This window comes from Hyperolius riggenbachi, chromosome 5, assembly GCF_040937935.1.
Source record: "Hyperolius riggenbachi isolate aHypRig1 chromosome 5, aHypRig1.pri, whole genome shotgun sequence".
NCBI lineage: Eukaryota > Metazoa > Chordata > Amphibia > Anura > Hyperoliidae > Hyperolius > Hyperolius riggenbachi.
The window spans coordinates 229,503,764-229,524,013 of record NC_090650.1 but is presented as its reverse complement, the minus strand read 5'-3'; the positions used below and the strand labels follow the sequence as shown (position 1 = coordinate 229,524,013).

At 43.4% G+C, this 20,250-nt stretch overlaps 1 protein-coding gene across 2 annotated transcripts in view; it reads right to left on the bottom strand.

Moving 5' to 3' along the window:
- RETREG1 (reticulophagy regulator 1) overlaps nucleotides 1–20,250 on the bottom strand; it is a 159,895-nt gene that overhangs the window by 47,165 nt on the left and 92,480 nt on the right. Inside the window, exon 1 of one of the 2 annotated variants that reach the window (XM_068236723.1) lies at nucleotides 7,793–8,108. The exons of the other annotated variant lie outside the window; for it this stretch is intronic. Within the exon in view, the coding sequence (XP_068092824.1) occupies nucleotides 7,793–7,827 (35 nt within the window). The 5' untranslated portion in view covers nucleotides 7,828–8,108. Of the gene's footprint in view, nucleotides 1–7,792; nucleotides 8,109–20,250 lie in introns of those variants that run through there. 2 annotated transcript variants of the gene reach the window in all.

The following is a 20,250-nucleotide window of genomic DNA, read 5'->3' as shown; positions in this document are numbered from 1 at the left end:
TGATAATCCGATATACTAGCTAACCTCTGTTCACCTGAGTAGAGTGTAGTGTTGGGTGTAACAGTAACACTTAGAGGACTAGGCCTCAGTGTGGCAAGGAGTACTGCACAGATTCCTTCCGCAGACCTGAGCTCTCCAAGACGGGAGGAGTCAGACTGACAGTATGAAGGACAGACTGGAAATAACCTTCAGGAGGAAGGATTACTAACAGAGCGAGGAACCGCCTCTAACAGTAAGGTCGGTTCTCGAGGTCGGACAAGCCAAGTCGTACACACACGGACAGATAAAGTACAAGATCAGGAGGCAAAGGCGGAGTCAAAGTACAGGCAGGGTTCAGCAACGGGGTATCAGATATATCGGGGTACAAAATCAGGAGGCTGAAGCAGAGTCAAGGAACGAGCCGGGGTTTGGCAACAGAGTATCAGAAATATCGAGGTACAGGATCAGAGTTCAGAAGGGTAGTCAAGGCAGGCAAAAGTCATAACAGATAATCACAATCAAACTAGTACTTTAGCTATCAAAAGAATCTAGCTAAGTGTAGGATTACAGCTCCAGCTGGTCCCGGCACACTTGCGGATCTGACTACGGATCTGGGTGCTTCCACGTATGTGATCGCGCGCGTGTAAGTCTGAATCTTGGTGGACTATCAGTCCCAGCCACACCAGTACTGTCTTGCAATGTATCCAGTGAACTGAGTGCGGGAGCCGCCTCCAATGCGGATTCCGCCGCTCTGCCTAAGCGACATGCGGCGTTTTTTCTGCGTTGTGACGCCATGCTGGACGCGGAAACAGCCGCCTCGCCTTGAGAGACAGCGGCTTTTCCGCGTTTCATCACACATAGAGAGCAAAGGGGAAAAGAAATGGGAAGAGGCTGAGTGGCAGCAACAATACACTCCTTCTCAAAATTCCGCTTGGTGCTCAAGTGTCCAAGCCATAACGTTCAAAATAACATTACCATTGACATCTGAAGGCGATTAGTGTCCTTATGAATGCTCCAGGTCACTTGTCCAAATTCTGGCAACATAATAACCAGGTAGTGTAGCACCCAATTAATCTCCACAATTCAGTCATGGTGGCAATGAACCAAACTAGTGGGCATTCGGTGGGGCTGATAGATAGCAAGTTTTAGGAGGAAGGGGCCTAGGCTGATGCTATCGATGCAACTTCAATAGCAATAATTTCTACCTGTCTGTATTTTATCTTGTACTAGTAAGGGGACAGGCACCAATAGTATCAGGAGCACAATGCACAATAATATCAATTTAGAGATTCCATAAATAAATCAGCCACACAAGAATCAATCCCATAAGTAAACTTGTCAAAACAAAGTGCGTTTCCTGGAGATAGCATGTGCAAGCTAAGCCTAAGGCAGCTCCTGGAAGCTGCCCAGCTTTCCAGCATCAGCTTGTGGTGACTACTGTGTAGGTCTGTCACACACTTAGATATATTCTTCCTAGGAATATATTTAACTTTAGGACTTGTTTCCACTACATCCAGATTCACAGCATTTCCTCACTTGTGAGCTGCATAAGGGAAACGCTGCCTATCTTGCCGTCCAGATTGCACTTGGTTGGTAGGGAATCTGGAAGGCATGCTGCAGATATTTGAAGCACGCAGCTGAATCCCTTAGCCATGCATGGCACAGCTAGCAATTCGTGCTGCAGCTACGCAGCAGAACAGGAGCAGCGGCTGTTTCCGATTCAGTTGTGGCTCCCGTTCAGTAGAAATAGGCCCTTATAGATGGAAACAGGCATCAAAACCTGTCTTATGTACATAGACACTACTAAAGGCAAATGCAGGAAAACATTCTCTTGAGTGATAACCTCCAGACATTTGCTAACTGAATGCTATTGACTTTGCTCTTTGGCTTTTTAACCAGCTACGTCTAAGGGAAACATCATGTGATGATGTAAATATCATATCTGCATGGATTTCTCCTTTAGTGATCACAGTTGTTGTTTTCTCATCCAGTGACGTTCTTTGAGTATCCATAATTACATGGATGTGTTTATTTGCATTTAGTTTGGAAGGACAAATGATAAAATGTCATTTACTGGGAATTATCTTTATAAGTTGCTAAATCAATTATTAACCTTATTTCACAGGACAGAAGAAAAACAAACGACCTAGAACAGACACTAGATGAATACAGTGCTAAGGAGTGTCCCTTCACTTGAATAATGATTCATAGAAAGTGAATGTTATTTGTCTCCTGGATGGCTATCTCTAACCCTAATAAAGATGAAGAAACATGGAATCTGTCTGCAGGCGCATACCTGTTTCTTCTGGCCTTCTTCCAGTCCTGATCCTGCCTCCACAGTTCAGAGTAACCTACCAGAGGTGTAACACTAGCCGTTGGGGAGCCCGGGGGTTCTTGTGGCAAGGAGAGCAGAGCAGGGGCAGCATCATACATTACCTTCATCCAGCAGAGCGACATGTCCTTACTCCTCTCCTCGGTGTGCCTGTACAGTCTATCTCCTTGTGGCTTTGATGCATGTCACATGACATGCACAGATGGGAACTACTAATGCACTGCAATCTTGTGGCGGGAAGGAAAAATCAGGGGAGCCCAGATGAACAGTTTGCTGGGGAGCCAACTGGGATCACGGAAGGCCAATGTATCCTACTATTCCTTGTCCTTCTGTATCCAGCCTGACCCCCATCCGGCAATATCCTGAACTGTTTTTTTTTCCATGTCTGTCCTGTGCTGGCTCTGCCAAACTAGTCAGCTGCCACCGCCAGGCTCATATCTGCTATCACTGTTCAGAACCTAGCTAAGAAGTGTGGCATGAATATTACTATATGTGAGAATAATAAAATCCTACATAAAAGTTTGCCTCATTTCTGATAAGTTATGTGCCCACTTCATAAGGTATTATCTGCAAGTACCTTTTTCCAGATCAGGTTCCTCCCAGAACTCCAAAACATATTGGTAGGTTAACTTGCTACAACCAAAATGATCACTAAACTGTGGTACGAACATTAGATTATGAGCTACAATGTATTCATCTGAGTTGATAAATGCACCATGTGTAAAAATTTGCCAACAATATAAATGCTTAAAGAGAACCCGAGGTGGTTTTTAAAAATGATATCAGCATACAGAGGCTGGGTCTGCTTATACTGCCCAGCCTCTGCTGCTATCTCAATCCCCCCTAAGATCCACTGCGCTCTGCTATGCCCCCATAAATCACAGCCACGCTGTCGACACGCAGCGGGCTGTGTTTACCTATGTAGTGTCAGTCTCGCCGCTCCCCTCACCTCCTGCATAGCTCCGGTCCCCGCCCGCGTCCCTTCCCTCCAATCAGCGGGGAGGGAAGGGTCGTGGGCGGGGACCGGAGCTATGGAGGAGGCGGGGGAGCGGCGAGACTGACACTACATAGGTAAACACATCCTGCTGCGACACGCTGCGTGTCGACAGCGCGGCTGTGATTTATGGGAGAACACACACACCACACCACACACACACACACACACACACACAACACCACACACACAACACCACACACACACACACACAACACCACACACACACACCACACCACACACACACCAAACCACACATGCACACACACACACCACACACGCACACACACACACACACACACACACACACACACACACACACACACCACATGCACACACACACACCACACACGCACAAACGCACACGCACACACACACACACGCGCACACCACACACACGCGCACACCACACACACACACACACCACACACACACACACACCACACACACACAGTTTTGTAATAACTGGTTTTAAATCAGTTATGTTTGCATCACCTATCAAACTGGTTACACATTCTTCAGGGGCGTGCTACACTTTAAATCAAATGTATGCTTTAATTATATCATTGCTGCTGCAACAGATTGGAATGCAATTCTCAGCCCAATGTTATTTATGGTACATTGTGAATCCTTTTCCATCTTGGGACAGGATCAGTACATGAACACCTCTTTCATTTGCAAAATGCAGTATTAACAGTATACTGTACATTAAGCTTAGGCTAAGTACACACATTCCAAAATTGTCACCCATCGGGGATCAGGAAATAATTCCTCAGGCTACAATTTGGGAAACAGTGCTATATGGGCACATCACTAGCCTTAAGGCTAACGTTGCGTTCTTCTGCCAAGGAGGGGGGCAGAGGAATGACAATTGGTGCAAGTCAGAGCGAATTCCTGTGGGTGGGGGGAGCAGAAATAACATTGCGATTGGTCCTGCTCGGGCATCGGGGGTCGTTAAGGATTCGGCAGAACAGACCCTCAGGGCCTGAGCCCACTAACGCAGTACAGTCTGCTTCTGACAACTTTTCAGCATCTGTAACATTGATGGGTAACTGAACAGCGGACACAACTGCGTTAGTGGGCTCAGGCCTTTAATGACGTCCTAGTAGAACTGATTGGGGGCCGCTTCACACACAGAACGATCGTCGGCTGAAACGGTCATTATTGGTCCGGTGTATAAAGTAACATTGAAGTTAATCAGAAACCACTTATTAGTGAGTTATTGTTGAGTTATTGTGAATTACTGCTGTACAACATACTAGCGAATAGAGGTCAATAAGGTGCAAATAATTCCACCTTGGATGCCAATTGAATGCAGATTGCATACAAATGTTGATTGGACCAATTCCAAACTGCATGCAATTTGTGTTAATTATTACCATCTCCTTTGTCATCTCTACCAGGGAGGATTGGTTATGGACAGGTCTGCCAAACTCAATCATGAAAGGGGCCAAAATCTAAAATAAAGTCAAATTGTTTATTAACATTTAACACTTAGGGCCTGAGCCCACTGACGCAGTTGTGTCCGCTTTTGAGTTACATATCATTGTTAGAGATGCTGAAAAGCGGAAAGAAGCGGATACAACTGCGTTAGTGGGCTCAGGCCCTTATTGAACAGTATCAAATTAAGTGGTGTAACTATAGTGAACATGAAGGGGGAGCTCCCCTCCTCTTCCCATCTGCAGAGTAGCACTGTAGAACAGTTTAATATTTACCTGCTCCAGTGCTGCATCGGCAGAAAAGGATTAAGATGAAATGTGGCCCAAGGCAATATGCTAGCCTTCACTTTTCCACGGTCTTTTTGGTAAGCTGAGGTGGCAGGAGGGGGCGCAAGGGGGTGTTTTACTAGCCGCTCAAGGGAGTTCTGAACCAGAGTCCCATGGTAATTTTGCTGAAGGGTCCCATGGGTTTTTGTTGCTGCACCCCAGCTCACACTGCTAATATTTCAACCAGAACACTGTCACCATCAGTGTTCTCCTCTGGGTGGGAAGGCAGCATGTTGTCATTCTTTGCCTGCTAACAATGATGCACATTAGGAGCTGTGGAGGGCCTCATAAAATGGCAAGGAGGGCCGCATTTTGCCCACGGGCTTTGTGTTTGACACCTGTGGTCTAGACTATAGAGGCACAGAACATTGCTTGTTGACTATAGAAACTGTACAAGTGCCATCATTTATCCTAATGAACCCTCAGCTTCACTTTTTAAAAAATTCAGAATCTAAATCGGACATTTTCTCAGACTGTGGATTATACTGTAGAGTTGTCAACCAGAGCAGCTGTTTCTGCCTGGGTGCGACTGTGTACACATCCCTGACAAACCACACTTAATATTTACATACAAGCTGGTTGCTAATTCACTTACACAGATACTTACACAAACAGCCCATTGGATTTCACAATGTTATTCAGTTTTTATAAGCTCACAAACTAATGGACACAAACATAAACCTAAAAGCTTCAGTCACGTTTGTGACATAAAATCAAATTACCCAACATAACACTCATGAAGAAAAATGTATATCTAGAACATGTTACCAATACATTAGGTGACTGGATCAGTAAGCTGTTTACGTAGAAGAAAAACTGCTATCGACTTCTTTCTCATGATCTGTTAAATATTAAGTAACAGCAGGTGGTTACTATTGTATTCACAGTGCATACTGCTTCAGCGATCCAACCAGAAGGGAACTGAATTCAAAGGAAAGTATGTTATGTTTGACCTGCCTGTATTTTGATATCTCTAACTGGTTCTGTAGAATGCAGTGTAGGTACTTATGTAAGACTGATATTCCAACAACAAACTGCCACATACCATACAGTATATCTCTGTATTCCTGTGCTGCAAATGTCACCTCACTTATCATTCCACCCCTGACTTATACAACACACTTCCACTGTACATGGAGAAAAGCACTCACTACAGTAAGGTTACATTGATATTGAGGTTATATTCACACTAGTACTATGTGGAATGTATGCATTCCTATGTAGGGGCATAACTACAGGATAGTAGCCCCTGCAATTGCAGGGTGGCCCAAAGCTTAGAGGGGGGGGGGGCGGGGGCCTAACTACTAACCTTCCCTTCCTCCAATAAAGGGGTCCATCCTTCAGATCAGGTGCTTTTGTGGGTACACTTGTTATGGGTGTGAAGATCATTATGGCCACACTTGTTTAATGGCCCTTGCAAGATAGGCCCCCACGCTGTGAAAGTCCACAATGGAAAACATTGAAGGGCCTCATCAAAGTTTTTCTGGGGGGCTACCATGATTTGTAGTTACGCTACTGTTCCTATGCGTACATTTTGCCAAGTGTTTAAATCCATTATTGCCAGCTCCCTCAGTGTATTTAACTCAACAAGTGAAAGCACAGAAACAGACTGCATAGCATCCAGAAAAAACAGCAAGTTGGATATTTTAGCAAACCGAACAATGCATATTATGGCAACAAGCATGTTGTTTAACATGGGAACTATGTCCCAGTAGAGTCAGTATATGTAGAAGAATGTGGTTTTGAGGAAGAATGTGGTTTTACACATATATAGTGTGAACAAGGCCTCTAAGTATTGGACAGTTGAAAATCTAGTAAAAAATAGACATAGTACCAAACCAGCCAATACAATCTTGCTTGCAAGCTCAAACGTGAGAATATACCGTATGTAACCTGATTGGCTGCAAGAGAAACCAACATCTACAGTCTGCAATTGTATAACATATTCCAGATTGGTTAGTTTATTCCACCTTATGAAAGGCGTACATTATTATTATTGGTTTTTTAAAGTGCCAACATGTTCTGTGGCACTTTACATCAAAAGTGTATTTCTCCTGATATCCACCCGTTGGCTTGAGTTATAAGATGAGATGAAAGAAGAGTCTGATACCAATCTTATTTTATGGTACCACATCCTTTGCTCCATGTGGCTAGTTAAAAATATATACAAAGATAGTGAAGAAAACTGGCCTGTAGAGAGTTAAAAGAGGCATGACTAGGCTGCATGTGGTGATGTCAGGTCCTCAACAAGGAAGCTGCTGTGATCTTTGTTTATAGCAAACAGACGGAAACTCTTCTGCTCCTTTGCATCAATCTGCTTGTTAAAAGCCATTCGTAGATAGAAGGTAAACTGGTCTGTAGAGAGTTAAAAGGGGGCACAACATTGGCAGCTTATGGCTGTGACAGGTACACAGCAAAGAAGCTGCTTTCATCCTTCTTTACAGCAAGCGTATGTTTCATAGAGAAGTTAGCGTAAACATGTTACTAGGCATTTACCACATGCTGATTTTAATTCGTTATTTACAACATATATGGCAAGATAAAATACATGACCTGATGTGAAGTATAGACATACACAATAACAGCAACAGTACCCACTATACTGTGTCATAGTTTCTAAAGCTTAGTTTTGCTACAGCAACTAGCTGTCTTTCTCGTGTATTTATACCTGACTGACAGACTTCTGCTACAAAAACAAATCGGAATGAAACTGATTATTACCTCTCATTTAGTTCAAAGTCTTCTCCTTCAGGCATTTCTGCCTCCTTTTCAGATGAGCCAGTGCCAGTCAGTGTAGTCCAGGTATATAAGGGCTCTCTTGAACTTAACCTTCACTGCAGCTCAGTTCAGTGAGGCTGAGAAAGTGTGTTTACAAACCTCCTGTGTGTCGGCTTGTCTTGAATGAAGCTGGATGGGAGATTGCTACGATTGGGTGTTATAAATAGGTCTGCTATGAACACACAGACACAGGTCTCCTGGGGTGTTTTACTTCTCCAGCCTGCTGGCACCTTCTCCTGTAGTGTGACTGGGAAACACCCATTTCTGTGTCTTTATTGTGACAGCTCCTGGGGATGTGGCACAATGTAATCACTTAGAAATATGCTTGGTCATTAATGGTTTCTGTAAGTGTTACTATAAAAGTGAACTATTCATATGGTTAAAATAACAATAATAATAATAGGTTTCTTGCTCTGAAGCAGTTAATCTCTGTGTCATTCATTTAGAGGCAAAGCTTCACTGTGCTATTACCAATACTTTATACATAAACTAGATTTATGGGTAATCTAGTTAGTTTAGGTCCAAATATGTTTTATATCTGTCATGGTGCTGAAACAAAGAATATGTTGAAGAGAGCCAGCTTCTTCTGCAGCACATTCTGGATTTAGTATAACAGGATCCGTTTAGGGTAATTTAATAGTTAGGAATGGTGTTTGGAACCAGCTACTGGGTGGCTATGCTAGCAAGAGCTTGAGGTCAGTTTTCAAATGTACCTATACTCCTGTACATGAAAAAGGTACCTGGAAAAAGGGGGCAGGGTATTGCCGCTAGTGCAATATCGTTAAAATTAGTGATATTCTACTAATGAATTCCGATAGTAAAATATCAGTAATCTTTACCAATATTTTACTATGACTAAACCTAACCCTACTCTCACACAGAACCCTCCCTCTACCGAAGCCAAACACTGAACTATCTCCTATATGCCTAATCCTTAATGATCCCCCCCCCCCCCCCAGTGTTGCCTGACCCTTAACCATCCCCACCTGTTGGAGCCTAACCCTGACCCCTTAGCACCGCCCCCAAGCCTTTTTTGTGGCAATGACAGAAAAGTTGGGCAAAGGGAGGCACAGCTATTTTAGCAGGCGCCTCCCTGTGGCCAACTTTACTCTCATTGCCTTATAAGGAGCACCGACCCTTATTAAAGCGTAACTGTCAGGCATAAAATCAATTCTTTATTTTTATCTGGTAAACAAGTAATAAGGATGCTTACCAGGCAATCCAAAAGTTAAAAATCCCTCTTACTTTTCTTCTCCATAAAACATAATTTCCCAGTTTCCCTGGCTCTTATTTGGTGCAGGGCATGCTGGGTTTTCTTTTTTTCTTCTTTACTTCCCCCTTAGACATAACTAATGCAGCCTGATTGGCTGAAACCTCTTTTTGTCCCGTTTCCCCCTCCCGAACCTCTGTTCCTCTCGAATTGGCCAATATTTCCCATGCTGAGACAATGCACTTTCTACTGCAGAGCTGGGTGGGAGTGTCTGAAGACTGGGAGGAGGGCGGGCAATGCATACACAATCAGAGTAAGGGAGGAAATGTCAGGATTAGCTTCAAGATAGAAGCTAGACACAGTCAAAATGGAAAATCCTAAAGGTGCCCATACATGGTACAATTTTTTTCAATTTTCTTGATTAGATAATGTTGTTCGATTATTTCCTTAGATTGAATATAAAGATTTTTCCAACATGTCCAATCGTATTTTTATAGAAAAAAAATGGATAATTGTTTGTTTTTCTTAATCGATTTTTTTCCTTTTTTACGTTCAATCGATTTGATCATTTTAGTCGAATAAACGGGAAAATCGAACATTTTAATTGTACCATGTATGGTACAAGGTTTTTCTCTTTTTTCCCTAAAATCAAAACGTGGACAGTGCGATGCATATGTTATGTAAGTAGAGCAAATATTTATCTACTAACATATGTGTGTTTTTTTCTGAGATAGTATAGCTGACAGCTTCTCTTTAAAAGCAATCCTGAAGAGAAATACATTAAAAATGATAAATATTTACCTCAGTAGTAGGAAGATCAGTGGCGTCAAACTCAAATACATAAAGGGCCACAATCTAGAACATAGTCTAAATTGTGGGCCAAATAATCTGTTAAGATTTAACATTTATTGTAGTCTCAAATAAATAGGCATATTTATAGTGACGGTTGGGAAGCCTGGTTCCCAGCTCCTCCCCCTTCTGCAAAATAGCACAGTGGATCAGTTTAATACTTACCTGCTCCAGGGCTGCTTCGGGTCTCCTCTAATGTTCCTGACAGACATGTTCTACGCTGCATGCCTCTGGCTCTGAATGCATGTCACATGACTGGCAGCTGGAGGTATGGAAGTAAGCAGGAAAACATTATACTGATCCATGCGCTAATTTATGAGATATGTAGGGAAAAGGTTGTGGGGGGAGGGAGAAAGGTGTGGGTGTTTTATCAGCCTCACGAGGCGATTTAAGTCCCAGAGGGGGCCCCATTCTACGTAATTACACAGTGGGGTCCCGTGGGTTGTTGATACAACCAGACTCAAACTGACAATGTTTCAATCAGAAACACTGTAATCTTCTGGGTAGGCAGTGTACTGTTGTTCTTTTACTGCTTATAGTGCTGCACATTTGAAGCTCTTGAGGGCCACATAAAATAGCAACAAGGGCAGCATTCGTCTCACGGGCCTTGAGTTTGACACTTGAGTTCTAGATAGTCCAAAGCCTTCCTGGATCCTCTTACAGCCATCTGTTCCAGCACTGAGTCACTCTCTGTTGATTAGGGAATGACCCAATTCCGGAATGGTGGGCAATAGGAAGATCCAGAAAGCCTCAGGACTATCTATAGGCTTTCCTCCACTGAGGCTTATATCCTTTTTATTTTATTTTGCTTCAGGATTGCTTTAAACACACCTGAACCAACTCCATAATTGTTAAACTATATATGCCAGTGTGTGTGGCATGGGATCCTAATACTTATTATTATTATTAATTGGATTTATATAGCGCCATCATAATACGCAGCGCTGTACAATAAATAGGATTACAGACAATGATAATAGGGGTGACAGTACAATACAGGTAATAGACAATAGATACAACAATACAGGTAATAAGCAACAAGATACACAACACAATGCAGATAGTAATACAATGCCCGATCATACACTGGAGTGGTAGTGGTAAAAATACAAGTTCCATAACTCTGGGTAAAGTGCACACAGTCAAGTATGATACACAAGGGGAGAGGGCCCTGCCAAAGGCTTACAATCTAGAGGGAGGGGTTGGTGACACGAAAGGAGGGGGTAATCAACAGGTTCTAGGCAGAGAGGGTTAGGGCAGTGTTGAGTTGATGTAGGCCTCCTTGAAGAAGTGAGTTTTGAGTGCTTTTTTTGAAGGCGGGGGCAAGCCTGATGGGCAGTGGGAGAGAGTTCCACAGGATGGGGGCAGCTCTAGTGAAGTCCTGTAGTCGTGCATGGGAGTGCGAGATGCGTGGGGTGGTTCGGAGGAAGTTGTTGGAGGAGCGAAGTGGGTGGCCAGGTGTATATCTGCTGACCAGGTCAGAGATGTAGGTTGGGCAGGACTTGTGTATAGATTTGTATTCCAAACATAGGATCTTGAAAATGATTCTGAATCGAATTGGAAGCCAGTGAAGGGATTTGCATAGGGGAGTCGTGGAGGCAGAGTGGTGGGAGAAGTAGATTAGTCTGGCTGCTGCATTCATACTTACATGGGATTCTAGTACTTACATGTGTTTGGATTGGTTCCCCTCCGTTGCACCAATCTACCCCCTGTTCATGGCTCCGAATAGAGCCAGCTCCATGGAAACCAAAAGGAAGCCACTCTGCTCCCTGTATGCTAGTGGTTTTGTATGGCTGTGCACAGCAGCCATGACCGGGAGCATTCGTACTTAACCCTCCTTGCGGTATATTAAAAACCGCCAGTTTTTGATTTTTTTTTTTTTTTTATATCATGTAGCGAGCCGAGGGCTCGCTACATGATAGCCGCTGCTCAGCGGCATCCCCCCAGCCCCGCCGATCGCCTCCGGCGATAGGCGATCAGGAAATCCCGTTCAAAGAATGGGATTTTCTGGAGGGCTTCCCCCGTCGCCATGGCGACGGGGCGGGATGACGTCACTGACGTCATGGACGTCGTGACGTCTAAGGCAGTCCCGATCCACCCCTTGCCGCTGCCTGGCGCTGATAGGCCAGGCAGCGCAGGGGTCTGGGGGGGGGGGGGGGGGGCTGTCTTGCGACGCGGATAGTGGCGATCGAGCGCGGGGCGGCGGCGATCGAAGTGCTGACGCAGCTAGCAAAGTGCTAGCTGCGTTCAGCAAAAAAAAATTATTCAAATCGGCCCAGCAGGGCCTGAGAAAACCTCCTGTGCGGCTTACCCCGAACTACGTTCGGGGTTACCGCCAGGAAGGTTAAGAAACACCACTTCTGAAATATAAATATTAGCAGTATACTGTAGGTTGCCCCCAGTATAGGTAGCAGGTGTGTCCCCAGTATTAGAAAGCCCCCCCCCCCCCCCCCGCCAGTACAAGTGGCACATGTACTCCTACCACAGTATAAGTAGCCAGATGTGCCTCCAGTATTAGCCCCCCCCCCCAGTATAGGTAACAGATGTGACCCCAGTATTAGGTATCACCTCCCCATTACAAGTAGCGCATGTGCTCCCCCACAGTATAAGAAGCCAGGTGCGTCCCCAGTATTAGGTAGACTCCCCCCAGTATATGTAGCAGATGTGCTCCTCTGCCCCCCGCCAAGTATAGGAGGCCAGATGTGCCCCCAGTATTTGGAACCACCCCCAGTATAGGAAGCAAATGTGCTTCCAGTATTAGGCAGCCCCCCCCTGTGTAGGTAGCAGGTAGGGGGGATGTGCCCCCCCCCCCCCCAAGTATAGGTGTGTGTCCCACACACACACAGTATAGGTAGCAGGTGTGCCCCTTCCCCATCCGCCTGGTGTGCCCCCACTCAGTATAGATTGCAGATGTGCCCCCATTGTTAGATATCCCCCCCCTCCAGTGTAGGTAGTAGATGTGCCCTCCTAGCTCAGGTGAGCACTTCCGATGCTCCAATTCACTTAACCATGATAACTCAAATATCACACCTTATCCAGATGTAGGTGGCCTCTTCTAGTAAGCTCAGCTGTCCCTTATAAGTATCCTACAGCCTACATACCAGAACTGCATATACAGCTGCAAGGTAGGGCACACCCACTGCATCTGACTGCCTAACATGTCAAAAGGAAGGAGTGGGGAGCAGCATTCATGTATTTTTCATTGGGCAAAAGTGAGCAGGGAGGACTTAGGAAACTCGTACTGCCGATAGTGAACACATTGATCTTGATTGGCAAGCACTGCAGCGGTGCTCCTTACAACCAATGGCCCTCCAGGCAACCACTCAACCAAAAAGGCAAAACAAAAAGATGAAACTACAAAAAAAATATCTACTCTTCTTTTCTGAGTCTTCTCCCTGATCCCAGATTGTCTGTGTAACTGCACATCCCCACTAATCCTTCCTTTGTGTAACATCAAACATGCTTGCTTCCACCCTGCCCCCAGTTAAAAAAAAAAAATGAGACCCAGGAAATTATAGATCTGTAAGCCTAATAACAGTTGTCTGTAAACTATTTGTAGGTGTCCTAAGGGGATGCTATACAAAATTATATAGCACCGAATAACCTCATTCACATCATCAACATGGCTAAAGAAATGTCCTGTCTCATCAACATGCTTAGCTTTAAAGAAGTGGTGAATGAAATGGATGTGCTGTACTTGGACTTTGCAAAGGCTTGTGACACTGTTACCTACTATAGCCTGGTGCAGAAGCTGAGGATACAAGGACTAGGAGAAAATGTGTATATGCGGAGAGACAACTGATCATGGAAAAAGAAGGTAAGAGTGGTGTAAATTCAAGTGAATGGTGTTCTAGCTGTTGATGGAAGCCTGGTAGTGTTAGCGCATGTCCCATGCTATGATGTTAGTGCACACATCCATAAGCACACTACAGGGGCATGACAAGAGAGGACGGGACTGTGGAGGGTTACTGAAGGAATGAGAGTTGGAGTGTGCAGATGCAGTCTACGCGGGTAGAAGTACCATTTAAGTACAACTTCCATTGTTAACAAAGACCTACAGGATCTTCTCAAAAAATGATCATATTGTGATAAAGTTCATTATTTTCTGTAATGTACTTATAAACATTAGACTTTCATATATTTTAGATTCATTACACACAACTGAAGTAGTTCCAGCCTTTTATTGTTTTCATATTGTTGATTTTGGCATACAGTTCATGAAAACCCAAAATTCCTATGTCAAAAAAATAGCATATTTCATCCGATCAATAAAAGAAAAGTGTTTTTAAAACAAAAAAAGTCAACCTTCAAATAATTATGTTCAGTTATTCACTCAATACTTGGTCGGGAATCCTTTTGCAGAAATGACTGCTTCAATGCGGCGTGGCATGGAGGCAATCAGCCTGTGGCACTGCTCAGGTGTTATGGAGGCCCAGGATGCTTCGATAGCAGTCTTAAGCTCATCCAGAGTGTTGGGTTTTGCGTCTCTCAACTTTCTCTTCACAATATCCCACAGATTCTCTATGGGGTTCAGGTCAGGAGAGTTGGCAGGCCAACTGAGCACAGTAATACCATGGTCAGTGGTTTTGGCACTGTGAGCAGGTGCCAGGTCGTGCTGAAAAATGAAATCTTCATCTCCATAAAGCTTTTCAGCAGATGAAAGCATGAACCCACTTTTGAACCAGAAACAGCGGCAGAAGCGCCTGACCTGGGCTACAGAGAAGCAGCACTGGACTGTTGCTCAGTGGTCCAAAGTACTTTTTTTTCGGATGAAAGCAACTTTTGCACGTCATTTGGAAATCAAGGTGCCAGAGTCTGGTGGAAGACTGGGGAGAGGGAAATGCCAAAATGCCTGAAGTCCAGTGTCAAGTACCCACAGTCAGTGATGGTCTGGGGTGCCATGTCAGCTGCTGGTGTTGGTCCACTGTGTTTTATCAGAGTGCAGTGTGTGAGCCAGCCCTGAGCTCCAAAGCTCGGCGTGACCCATGCTTCATTCCTTTCCTTTTCAAATGTGTTGCACCCAAGCTATGCTCAGTAGCAGAACGCAATGGACGTTAAGGTAAGTGACTGTTTTTAAATATTGGGAGGTGGGTGCGGATGGCTTTCCCCGGCGCTGGCCACGCTTGGGGGGGTCGCCTGCACCGCCCAGCCTCCCCCTCCGGGGTGCTGCTGTGGTTCCCAGGCAGTGAGAGCGCCTGCGACCCCGCAGTCCCCCGGTTGTATGGGGGCATTGGGAAACCTCCTCGTGGCGCTCCTGGATAGTGCTATTGTAGCATGAACTAATTCCCGCAGGGCAACCGCTTTGCGGCATTGGTTTTGGACCCTGCATTAGTTATCATGCGAAAGCAAATGCATATTTGCATGAGCATTGCCTCATGAATAGCCAATTAGGCCAAATTTGCTTAGCCAGTTATGTCAGGTGTTCACTTGGTGTTTAATGCACACATTTATTCTCTGTGTAGGGACTGTGCTCAATTAGCCTGTCAACTCTCATGACCTGAACCCTATAGAGAATCTGTGGGATATTGTGAAGAGAAAGTTGAGAAATGCAAGACCCAACACTCTGGATGAGCTTAAGGCCATTATCGAAGCATCCTGGGCCTCCATAACACCTGAGCAGTGCCACAGGCTGATTGCCTCCATGCCACGCCGCATTGAAGTAGTCATTTCTGCAAAAGGATTCCCGACCAAGTATTGAGTGCATAACTGAACATAATTATTTGAAGGTTGACTTTTTTTGTTTTAAAAACACTTTTCTTTTATTGGTCGGATGAAATATGCTAATTTTTTTAGATAGTCTAATGTTTATCAGTACATTACAGAAAATAATGAACTTTATCACAATATGCTAATTTTTTTAGAAGATTCTGTATATGGAGAGATAATGTAAGCTCTCACTGATTACCTCATTCTGAAAATATAGTAATTGTATGGCAGTCATGTTGATCATTTGATTTTAGTCACTCGCACACCTGCAGCCACAATGCAGTTGCTTTGAACAGTTAAAGTGGACCCAAATTAAAAATACAAAATTTCAGAAATAAAATCTATTTTCTAAATTATAATAATAAATATCAGCCTTTTTTCGGTTGCATGATGACAAATATAAAATATTTTACATTTTTTCGGAGGAACCCCTCCCTTTCTTTTAAATTGCCGGACAAAATCCGGCAAACTGTGGTGTCCAGCAATGGAGGAATTGCTAATGGCTGCCCCCAGTATAACCCTAGCTATTAAAAGAGAAGGGTGAAAAACATGCACTGAAATGCTCATAGGTTTGAAGGAGTGTTTATTCATCTTGTATGTGTCAGAGTGGTGCAACTAAATATTTTTAATTTAAAAAAATGTTTGGTTTGGGTCCGCTTTAAGTTTCATATAATCTAAACACTTCTGTCATCTGATACAGCTTTTAGTGATCACTTCAGTTTAGTAGTGATTGTGTTTTAGATGTGATTCTTTAGACATGAACTCCATGTCTACCAGTGTGTTCTATTCTATGGCTTGCGAGGGTAGAAAATGAGCAGCCACAGGATACATAATAGCAGTTGGTTAGTTGTTTCCTGAGGGCTCATTCACACTATGTGCTGCGCTGTCAGTTTTGACGCAACGCACATGGGGCTCGATTCACTAAACTGTGATAACTCAAATATCACACCTTATCAAAGATATCACACCTTATCAAAGTTGTGTCAACTTTGATAAGGTGTGATATCTTTGATAAGGTGTGATATTTGATATCAGAGTAGCACAGCGAGCGCTACAAACCCGCAGGGGCTCAAGGCAGGATGAGTGCCATTGCCAATTAGCAGGCATAAGTTTGTAGCGCTCACGATGCTACTCTGATAAGGCGTGTTAATTTTGATAAGGTGTGATATCTTTGATCAGGTGTGATATTTGAGTTATCATGGTTTAGTGAATCAAGCCCATTGTGTACGTTCCATATGGAAACATGAAAGTCCATAGAGTTACCAATCACATTACAGGTGTACGTTCCCATGCGTTACGATGTAACGCATCTGGGAACATTTTGACACACACGTTTCCCGATGGGTACAGCTGCCAACATCTGCGCTTTAGCGCACCAAGACGTGCATTCCGTGCAATGACTGTGCGGTGGCAACATATGCACAAAATCGCGTTCGTGCATGCGTTCTGTAGTGTGAATGAGCCCTAACTCAGCAGACTGCTCAAGAGGGAGCTGACTACATCAGAAGATGCCTGTAAACACAACAGATTGTTACCTAACATCATGTACGACTGTTTCAGAAGAAAAAATTCTGCTGTGTGTATGTAGATTACTGTCTGAATAGCTCACCAGCATACTAGTTCTGGGTCAGTAATTCAATGTACAAGTGAAACTCGAAAAATTAGAATATCATGCAAAAGTCAATGTATTTCAGTAATTAAACTTAAAAGGTAAAACTAATATATGAAAAAGACTCATAACATGCAAAGTGAGATATTACAAGCCTTTATTTGTCATAATTTTGATGATTATGGGTTACAGCTTATGAGAACCCAGAAATCAAAATCTCAGACCGTTAGAATATTGTGAAAATGTTCAATATTCTAGGCTCAAAGTGTCAGACTCTAATCAGCCAAGGAATCCAAAACACCTGCAAAGGCTTCCTATGTCATATATTAGTTTCACCTTTTAAGTTGAATTACTGAAATAAATTGACTTTTGCACAATATTTTAATTTTTGAGTTTCACCTGTATGTTCAAGGGAGAGAATCACCATGACAGCCTCAGAACTAGCATTTTTTTGAATGACAGGCAATGGCAATTTTCATATTTCTTTGTGTAGGTGGGCTTTAAAGTGACTCTTTCACTTTTTCCCACATGATAATATAACTTTACATTTAAGGCTAGCTTCACACGGACACTCAGCCAAATGTTTTTGCAAGCGTACAGAAAAGCATTTAACAGGTTTCAGCAACTTTCTGTGTTTTTCACCGCCGCAGAGGAACACGGAGGCGTGGCGGTAAATGTCCCTGGAAGCAACAGGTTGCCTCAATCAATAAGATACCGTAAATAGAGATTGATTCATGGCGTTTGCATAATTGGCGGGAAACGATGGTACCACTGCTGCCCATTCATTTGAAAGGGAGTGCTTAAGTGATGAGCGCCACCGCTGTCGTTAACCACCCAGCAAGCATTTGTGTGAACCAGGCCTCAAAGTATAAGCTATAGGGCCTGATTCACAAAGCGGTGCAAAGTGTTTGCACGCCTGTGAAAAGCTCTTTTCTCACGCCTAAACTCAGTTTAGGTGTGATAAAATGAAACTTGCGCAATCGCGCGGCGCACGGTGCAATGTGCGTGATGCGCCCATTAAACCCTATGGGCGCTGCGTGCAGAATTGCGCGCGCAAAACTGTGCGCACGGGACTTTGCGCACGGTAAAGAGCACAAAGCGGTGCTAACTCGGCGGTGCAAAGGTTATCACGCCTAAAGTCTTTTAGGCGTGATAACTAAGTTATCACCGCTTTGTGAATCAGGCCCATTGTGTACCTTGGCAGCAGCTTTCATTGTTTAAATACAGGAACTTCCATAGGAGTAATTACCCATGCTAGATGGACACTGACAAATAAAAACAAACAAAGGCTGCAGAAATCTAAGATCTGCAAAATACATCTGACCTGGGGAATGGATCAGACACCTGGAACCAGCTGACGGGCTATGTAACCAACTGCTGAAGGTGCTGCCAGAAAGGACAGAGCGCTTTCACAGGGGTCACATCATCAAGATTTTGGGAGGCTAAGTAAAATAAAGGGTGCTATGTAAATGATCAGAACAAAGATGTAAAGAAAAAAGCAATGGTCCAAGGAATATCAACTTTGAACCAGGAGGAGATTACATCTGAACCTCTTTCTGCGTGAAGGGGATCTGTTGCTTCTGATATGTTTGATGTTCTATAATGATCAGGAGTACCATTGTTCATTTAAGAGAAAAAAATACCTGTTTCGTTGAAAGAAACATGGTAATTATATATGATGCATAACATACAATCTCTAACATGAAGAATCCACCCAAGTACCAGGAATAAAGTAAATAAGTGAGAGGGTTTAGTGTTGATGCTAGCTGCCTGTCCTGTTCTTTAGGTAGGACAAATGCAGTTTAGTTTGCAGATCAGTGATTCCTGCAAACTCTGTTCTGTCCTGTGGGAGGTATACAACAGCTGATAGGCAGAGGAGCACACAACTAGTCGTTTCTATGAAAACATTTTAGACTATCCATCTCTATAGGTCTCCAGTAAAGCTTGAAAATGTGTTATCTGAAGACCATATTGCTGCTATGATAAGTTGATAACACCTAAGGTGAAATCTCTGGAAGCCACTTTGTTATGCTAGGTACACACCATACAAATTTGTGTTCGATAGATGGTTCAATAGATAATTTCCGTCATGTCCAAAATTTTTGATCGTTTTTCTGGTCGATTTCTCATAGAAGTGAATGGAAATATATAAGAAAAGATAAGAGAATCGTGCAGGAAATCGACCGGAAGATTGAATATCGATCGACTGTAAAAATTGTACCTAGCATAAGAAGCAACACTTTCAATTGTGTGAGCTCTGACAACTGAAGTGTCGACACTGGTTGAGGAAACAGCCTAAAAATTCCATCAACCAACGGTATTAGTAGAAACTGGACAAAATAATTTTCTGTATGTAATAAATACTCAGATGGTCAATGCTCCTTCTGAGCTGGGAGAATAATTCCAAATATATTTTAAATGTGTTGCTAAGCATGAATATGGTTCACCATCATCCAACCACTTACCGATAGATTGTAGGCCTTTGGCAGGGTCCCCCCTTCCCTAGAGTATTTTGCATGACTGTGTGCCCCATCATTGAGCTCCTTTCCTATGACCACCTCGTACTTGTATTACTCAGCCTACTTAACTAGACAAAAATCGCATGATAATATATTTTGTACTCTGTTTACCTTGTATAGCTTTGAGCCATGTTGTATAACCTTATTACGTCTGTCATGCTTTGTACCATCGTATGTATTTATTTTCCAGCACTGCGTAATATGTTAGCCCTTTATAAATGAAATAAATAAAAAATATAATAATCACAAGTCCAACTCTATAAAGTGTTGTTAAATGTTGTGAAAGTTCCTGTCCTTCCCATGAGAATGATATACTTTCAGGTACAGAGGACAAATGTACTGAATATGGTCCAATGTGTTGAGAGAGGGAATCCGAATCTTGTGGAGAGAGGGAATACAAAGAAAGACCATTTTATGGGTCTTTCTCTGTACATAATGTGACAGCCAAATCAGAAGGGACTGCACTCTCTTCCAAAAGTCTAGCTTTAATAAACATTTTTAAACCAAA